Here is an 8,669-nt window from a genome sequence, read left to right as displayed (position 1 = left end):
CGATTCGAACACGAACGAACGCATCACTGTTCGTGTTTGGTTCGTTTAACTAACCGAACGAAAAAAATTTGTTCGTGTTTGTCTCGTTTACTTATCGAACGAATCGAACACGAACTCATTGACGAACCGAACACGAACTGTTCGCGAACAACGAGCTTTTTTGACAGCCCTAGCGAGCGGGTGGCGAGGGCCGGCGATCAGCGGCATTGGTGGGAAGTAGTGGGGGGGCAAACGGTGGTGGCTTGTGGGGGAAGGCTGTGGGTGGCGACCGGCAACCGATGGCGACAGTTGAGGTGGCCTGTGGGTGGGAGCCTACGTCGGGCGGGGGCAGGCGATAACGATAGTGGAGACGGTGGCAACAACGGGAGGAGGCGGGCGACTGTGGTCGACAGCATCGATGGAGGCGACGACGGAAAGTGGCTTGCGATGCAATTAGCGATTGGTAGCAACGATGGAGGCGACAAAGGGCAGATGCTTACAACAGGCAGCAGCGGCTAGAGGCGACTAACAACCAACGACGGCGGAAGGTGACTGACAACCAACGGCGAAGAAAGTTGACTGACAACCAACAGCGACGGTAAAGCCAAAGGCTGCAAGTAAACGACAGCAACTGACAGGCAGCGGCCTACAGTGGCAATGGTTAGATGGTGGGTGTTCCATTGTGTCTGTGATGGGAGGTTAACTACACCAACGGGCTAGGTGAATGTTTATTTTGATGTTTTAAAAACAGAAACATATTTTTTAAGTTTTTAGTATTTTCAAAATTAAAATATTCTCCCAAAAGATAGAAAATAGAAAAAAAAAACAACAAAATTTAAATAAACTATGAATTCTAAATCTATCCATGAAATACTATGCAAATGAAACCTATCAAACAGCCAAATTTTCAAAATGTGAATGTGAAAATTACAAAGCCAGGATAGGAAACAAACTATTTAATAGTGTTATTTGTTATGTGATATTAAATATTTGAGTGTAACTCCACGAATGAGATATGTAAATACATAAGAATTGCGTGCAATGTATGTAAATGTTCCAACCAAGATTCCACTGACTGTTATTTCTTCAACTTTCTATCATTTCTGTGCCTCTTCCTAAAATCTCGCTTCTCTAAAGAGTACTGCTTCTTCGTCAACAAATTCTGCATTGCAACTTTCACCGCCGCCGTAGCAGTCGCAGCTAAAGCTGCATCCTTCTTCGTGACATGAACGGTGTCCTGCAATTTCTGGAGCAATTTCTCGCCGCCCGGCACACCTTCATTCTCCAGGATGACAGGATAGTCTCCAGGTTCATTCGAAAGAAACTTGTCGAGATCAGAAAGGACCTGAAGCCGAGCCATCTCAGAAACACCTAATTTAGAAACATTAGATGCACCCATTACCACCCACAACCGTTTGGCAGAAGAACTCAACCCTAAACTTGTAGGCACAAAACTTCCTTCCATGAAAACAATCTGTCATATAAAATGAAATCATTGGCGTTGAGAAGGATTTGAGAGGTCAATGTTGGCGTTTAACTACAACATCCAATCAAATCAAATGAGAATTTATCAATCTTCATTATTTTTTTTCAAAATATAATTTCGAATTTCAACCCCTGAAATGAGGCATTAGTATTAATGAAAGTGAAGTTAAAAGCTGAATTATGCTAAAATAAAAAATTCAAGAAGAAAAGTTTTGAAAGGGACCAAAATAATAACTACAGGGTGGCCGACTGGACTCTCTATCAATAGTTTTTTTTTAAGTATTTTTTAGTCCTAAGTTCACTGTAGAGTCTCACCTTGGCGATTGAAAGACTCCTAGCAGGAACATCAATTTTCAGGATCATAACTCCATGTAAACTGCAACGTAAGGCAAACCATAAACATAAGAGCATCCTAGTAACGTAAATAAGAAAATTTTCTACTTAAAATTAATGAATATTTAGAAGTTCACAAACTTGCCCTTGAATGGCAGCAAAAACTAATGATCCGTCCAGAAAAGCATTAATGTCTGTGACCGCCAGAGAATCGTCGACCTTAGATTCGAGCAATCCAGCCTTGAAAAAAAGACTTTGATTACTTGAGACATAAAAACCACAATATTAACAAAAATGAATTTTAACACATGAATTTTTTCATGTTTTTAGGACATTTTACACAAGTTGGTTCATAGGAATCGGGATTTCAAAACTAAGATAAGCACAAAAAAAAACAAAACAAAATCGAACAAAGAAGTGCGAAAGAAATAACACGATGAAAAAGCGCAAACAAAATTTTTGTTCAAGGACTATCAAAACTTCCAATGATCAAGTAGAGCATCAAAGAAAAGTTAACCACAAAGCTATTATATAATATTGAAACAGATAAAATTAAGCCAAAAGGTTTTGAATTGTACAATAAATTTTGAGCCACATAATGGCTGTCCACTTTGTTTGGGCTGCTTATTGTGCTATCCTACTGTTGTAAAAAAGCTTTCCTTCGTTTTTTTGCCCGATTCTTTGTTACATATGCTATACTACATCTATTTGCTGACCAACTCCCCTGTCCTCTGTGATCTAAAGTGTTTGATCTATCGGTACTCCGCTTCCTGCAACAGTTACTGGCTGACATAATTTCCTCAGATCGTCGACATAAGAGACGGCAACCATAGAATATTAAGTTTCGTACAGCTTTATTTATTATTTTTTGCGATATTTCTGCCGATTGATTGCAATCCTTTATTTGGTAAAAGAGATTTTCAACAATTTTTAAAGGGCATTTACATACATAACACTCAATTCAAGTTATTTAAATAGCTAACACCAAAACTTCTTAAATTTATACCACCCATATGTATCATATCGCATCAACCATACCACTTTTGTAACTTTTAAAAAGTGAAATATGCCTTTTCATGAATTGGTAAGGTGGCATACATGTAAAAATTGAAGTTTAGGTGTTAGGTCTGTATATACATAGGAATTGAGTGTATGTATGTTAATCTTCCAATTTTTAAATTCTAAATAAAGGGTTTGGAATGTATGTAACTCATTGGTTAATGAATAAATGTTTGGTAGAGTGCATAATTCCTTCTTGGATTTAATTCCTTTATCAAGTAAAATACTTGGAACAATTCCAAAAGATACGATTTCCTTGGAACAAGAATGGTAAAGTTTGCTTCGTTGGAGATTTTTTTACCTTCTATCTTACTTCAATGTTAGTTTTTATAATTGGTTTGAAAGTTCAGCTATGTTTAGTTTGACTAGTGTTTCTCTCTGAAGGGCAGAATTTTGATTGGAAATGTGTTAATTTCTAGAAAAATTTCATACATCTTTCCTCTGAATAAATGCATATCATGTTTTTCTTTTTCATCAGTATTCTATGGCTGTTTTGAATTACCAGCTCGTGTCATACAATTTTTTTTTGTATATATTCTGCTTTTTTTCCTTTCTTTTTCTTTTGCTTCTCATGTTAAATTTCCTGTGAAAAACCTAACCCTAACATGTGAGGATGTATGCTGGTTTAGATTTGTGGAAGGAAAAAAACACTTTTGGTTCTAGATTAACGCACAAGAAATTCAACAAGAAGACACAGCTAAGAATGCTTTGGTTCCATCCACTGCCGTTCTTTCAAGATTCTGTCTCCATTTATAGCTTTCACGGGATTTGCAATGAGTTAGTTGAAATTTTGAAAAGATCAGAGCTTTTAGAAATATATCTGATGAATTATTATCTGTTGAAATCATTATAATCTCCACAATCCCATTAGCAACTACCTACTTTATGAAATGGAACTTTACATCTACATGTTTGGATCTTTCATGATACCTTGAATTCTTGCAGAGAAATACTGCTCTTTGATTATCATAAAACACAAGCACAAGAGAAAGCATTGGATTCAAAAATCAACACTTTCAACAATATAGCTTCTTTTGTGAATGCAGCGATGCATTTAACTTGAATTGTAGAGAAGGCTACAATTGGCTGCAAATTTGCCTTCCAACTTAATGTGTTTCCAAACACCTTAAACACGTCCTGTGAGGAATCTTTACAATGCACCCCATTTTGATTCCTCCAGTCAAGTAGTATATAAGAGGCTGGCAATCCAATCATACATATTTATTACTAACATTCATCCTCACTTTACTAATTCAAACAAAATGGGTGATAACTATTTCACCTAGATTGTCACAGAATATATTATATATATTATTTACATGATCAATAGATATATTCATCAAAACCATTAATATATAAGCATACACAATTCAAATTTCTTAAAATGAATTACAAAGTTTCTAATTTATTAATATATCAAATGTCTTTAATATGCATCATACACTTTCTTCTATGATACACTCAAAATAGTACATCAAAACACTAAATTGAAGGACCAAACTTAATGACCTTATCATAACTCAATATGCTTCTTTACTTTAACCTAAAACAACAATTAAAATGATGTCTAATGAGCATAAAGCTTAGTGATATAAATAACTCTATAACAGTTCAAATTATTAAGAGAAAAAAAGAAAATAATATGGATGCTTGTCTTTAAACTTATGAGCATCAATAACTACAGATATAACTAGATAGGATTTATCGATTAAACATGTAAAAGACAATCATAAACAATAAACACGAATGTTTGCCAGAAATGAAATAAACCATCCAATGTCTAATCATTCAAAGCACTATGCCAATCCGATGTTTTTTCAAAATACTTATTTTATTCTTATTTTTTATTTATATTCTTATTTATCATAATAATAGAAGTGACAATATAAAACGTATCTAAGATTTGGCGTATTTAGGAATCATATGATTGTCACCCAGCCCCTTTGGCTCATTAGAAGTATTTATAAAGGTTAGATTTGCTCTAACAAAGTGATTATCAAATGACTCAACATGATGATTGAAGAGCTCCAGCATAGCTATTATCTAGAGTCAACAATCCATTTAGAATGCTATTAAGGCTTTTCTCGAATGATTTTTTATCCCCACCTGAGCATGACATCATAATTTGCCAGCTTAACTCATATGACACAAGCTTTCATAAACTTCTTATTTAGTAACGGTATTCTAAGCATTTAAAATATACTTAATATTTTTATAAACATGCTATCATCAATTTGCATTAACATGTAATTGAGGCATAAATATGTAACAAGGGAAGTAACGTATGAAATCTTGAATATGCATGAAAGGCTCTAAGACTTACATAACTTAAAAATAACAAGTACTTGGTCATAACAGGTGAACATGTGTAATGCATTAGGCTTCTTAATAGCACAGATACTACAAATATAATATGCAGCAGCGTCAACAAGCATAAACATAAAATTCTAATACAATCATGGGAATTGATACCTCGTCTTTTGGCCAAGAATTTATTTGAAAAAGAAACTCACTACATAAATTCAAGGTCCCATTGGGAACTATGAAAATCTAACTTTTAGTCCCAAGAAGTAATACCAAAGTGTTCAACACTAATCCCCTCCCCCATCGGCGGATGTTACTACATCAGAGTACTTCTGCGCAAATAATTTGGAACAAATTTTAATCTATTCCTTGAAACCTAAGACAATTGTGCCTGCTCCTGTTTTTGGAACATCTCAACTCACTCCAAATTACAAATTTAGTGATGATTATAATTTCAGCAACCTTATGATTTAGACACGATCATTCAAGGAGGTGATACTCTTATTGATAGGAGGTTTCATATCTTATCTACTAGACATGGCCCAAGTCAAAAGAAAATTTATCACGATTCCCTAGAATTCATAAAGCTTCAATCAAGGCAATCTAACTGAGTTTTTTCTTTTTAGCTTCGAATTTCTATTGAATTTTGCATCCTTAGACATCGCATTATCTTCGCATTTTCCCTCTTTTCTCTAGCAATTCCTCCAAATAGCCCTTGTACAAATATCATTTTTTGGTTATAATAATATGCCTTAAGAAATATATTACTTCATCATTTGATTGTGTAGACCAATAAAATCTCTTCCCAAGAAATCTCCATGACACTATTTTAAATGTGGACACCAAATGATTTTGGTGTAGATTTGTTTGGGCAGAGAAGCAAAATTCATTGCAAAAAAAAATTCCAGTAAAAAAATGTACACATGATAGTCATTTTACCTTTTTTCCAACATCAAAAGTATGAAGGAGGCATCCAGAAACATGATCCCACAGCCTAATCTGAAAAGCAACGATACCTATCCTGAGGCAAGATATAAATGGAGAAACTTCACATTCCTAGCAGTCTAAATGTACATACTGTTGCATCGCCGCCTCCAGATAAGAGCAAAATCTGATGGCAATCTGGGGGCCGTATGAAGGTAAGGCAAGATACAAAGCTGTTAACAAACGGTGATGACCATGAATCAGTATCCATAAAATTATTTAAGGATATCTTTGTGGAAAGCAATGGATATCGGACAACAATTAGGTAAATCTGCAATTCCACTATAATTCACTGTGTTGCTCCACTCATGTTATACACTAAGTCAATGTTCTTGTTCATAAATTGCAAGGAACCGATGACTTAATTGGCGATAAAATGATAAACTGTCAGTAAATGCACAAATAGAAGAGTAAAATATTCGGAATCGATCCATATTAGATTTCTTTGACTTTATGCTCACAACACAAATATACTAATTATAATTTTACTTGGATGACCTGCACCAAACTGCCTATATAATTCCACACAAGTGCAAAGAAATTCCGCTTAAGCAAAAATGTAAAAAAAGATTTAGGTTGACTCAATGAACTATATAGATGGTGTAATGCTACACTTCGGTAAGAGATATTACACAAAAGATTAATATATTGAATTTAAAAGTACTAGAATATTGTAATGGCCAGTAAGAACCATTATTTAATTCTGATTATGTTGCATTATTTCTTTTGATTTCCTTCCATTTTCTATTAAATTCAATTTTATTTCTTTTCCTTTCTATTATATCATGAGTATATTTTTTTCTATCTAGTTGACCCTCTAATGGGTATATATACCCCTCTTTGTATTAATAAGAATTATTCTGCTTCTATTCCAACATGGTATCAGAGCCATGGCCCTAACCTAGCTGTCAGTCTCTATCTGCAGCAGGCTAGGTCTAATTCCGGCCGCTGGGAATTCTGCACTCTGTCCAGGTTTCAGGTTTGTCGTAGGTTGCTGCACAGCTTCAAGCTTCTGAATGCTGCACTGCTTCAGCTTGCTGATCTTTATCTATCGCAGATTGCTTCCTGCTTCCGCACTGTTTCTGGATCCCGCATCCTGCTCTACTATAGTAGACTTCTGTGGAACTTTTGGTTCCTTTTGTTCCACCCATCTCTCCTACCATCAAAGAGCCCTTTGTCTCTCTGATTCCACCAACACACCATCCCACTCAGTGTCTACACTTTACGCGCTCGTTCTGATGCACATACTCAAGGGCTCACTAAACCCTTGTTGGACCCTGAATCCCCTCAGGATGACATCCCCAACACTGCTCCGATTCCAAATGAGGAAGGCAATTCTTCTAATAAGGTACACAATCAGACATGCTCTCTCCATCTTATGGCAAACTGTGTCTTTTCACATATTATCACCAAGCTCTACAGCATTTGCTACAGCTCTAACAAATCATCAACTTCCATCTCCTATTGAGGTTGTTCTAGCAAACCTTGCCTGGAAAGCTGTTGTCATGGAGGAGATGAATGCCCTTAAGTGAAACAATACTTGGGACATTGTTGATTTTCCTCGGGGCTAAGAAAGCAGTGGAATGCCGTAATGCATTAGGCGCAGTGTAATGCCGATGGATTTTTAGCATCGAATCTAAATCTGATTGATCCTTTGAATGCAAACGGTTGGTTGTCAAAGGGTACTCACAGACCTACAGAGTTGACTACGAGGAGACATTTGCTATAGTGACTAAATTAAACACCATTATGGTTCTCTTATCCCTGACAGTGAATCTAGATTGGCCCTTATTTCAACTTGATGTTAAAAATGCATTCTTGAATGGTGATCTTATAGAAGAGGTTTACATGGCTCTTCCTCCAGGCTTTGACTCCACTACCTTCCAGAGGGAAGTATGTAGACTGTGAAAGCCCCTCTATAGATTGAAGCAATCACCATGAGCGTAGTTCGGGAAGTTCACAAATGTGGTGGTAGGCCATGGATTCACTCAGGCTCAATCAGATCACACACTCTTCTTCCGACATTCCTCTAGCAACCAAGTAGTTATCCTTATTGTTTATGTCGATGATATTGTTCACACAGTGAATGACCTAGTAGGATTGAAATCTTTAAAAGGCATTCTTGTTGCCTCCTTTGAGATGAAGAGCTTTCTCCGCTATTTCTTAGGCATGGAAGTTGTTCGGTCATCTCAGGGCATTTGTCTGTCTCAGTGAAAATATGTCATTGAAGTTTTGATAGAGAACAATCTTCTTTTGTGCAGCCCAATAGCTGTCCAGATAGATCCAAATGAAAAGCTTCTTGATATTCCTAATGCAATTTTTGTAAACAAGATTCGCCACCAGCTCCTTGTAAAAAAACTCACATACCTCGCCCATACATGCCCTGACATATGCCACAATTGGAATAGTAAGTCAATTCATACATAACCCCTATGAGCACCATCTCCAAGTTGTCCACTAGATTCTCCGCAATTTAAAAGACACACAGGGCTCAAGTTTGTATTTTTCCCGCCACAACTCTCACA

At 36.1% G+C, this 8,669-nt stretch overlaps 1 protein-coding gene across 1 annotated transcript in view; it reads right to left on the bottom strand.

Annotated features, from left to right (window-relative positions):
• Nucleotides 1-875: 875 nt before the first annotated feature.
• Nucleotides 876-8,669, bottom strand: part of LOC110031595 (tRNA (guanine-N(7)-)-methyltransferase non-catalytic subunit wdr4) — a 41,776-nt gene continuing 33,982 nt past the window's right edge. The window contains exons 6-10 of the mRNA XM_020734857.1: nucleotides 6,239-6,317; nucleotides 6,100-6,159; nucleotides 1,943-2,037; nucleotides 1,780-1,840; nucleotides 876-1,453 (exon numbers count right to left, since the gene is read on the bottom strand). Of these exons, the coding sequence (XP_020590516.1) occupies nucleotides 1,058-1,453; nucleotides 1,780-1,840; nucleotides 1,943-2,037; nucleotides 6,100-6,159; nucleotides 6,239-6,317 (691 nt within the window). The 3' untranslated portion in view covers nucleotides 876-1,057. The remainder of the gene's footprint in view (nucleotides 1,454-1,779; nucleotides 1,841-1,942; nucleotides 2,038-6,099; nucleotides 6,160-6,238; nucleotides 6,318-8,669) is intronic.

The sequence above is a fragment of the Phalaenopsis equestris genome, unplaced genomic scaffold (genome assembly GCF_001263595.1).
Source record: "Phalaenopsis equestris unplaced genomic scaffold, ASM126359v1 Scaffold000840, whole genome shotgun sequence".
Lineage (NCBI taxonomy): Eukaryota > Viridiplantae > Streptophyta > Magnoliopsida > Asparagales > Orchidaceae > Phalaenopsis > Phalaenopsis equestris.
This window is presented reverse-complemented; position numbering and strand designations above follow the sequence as displayed.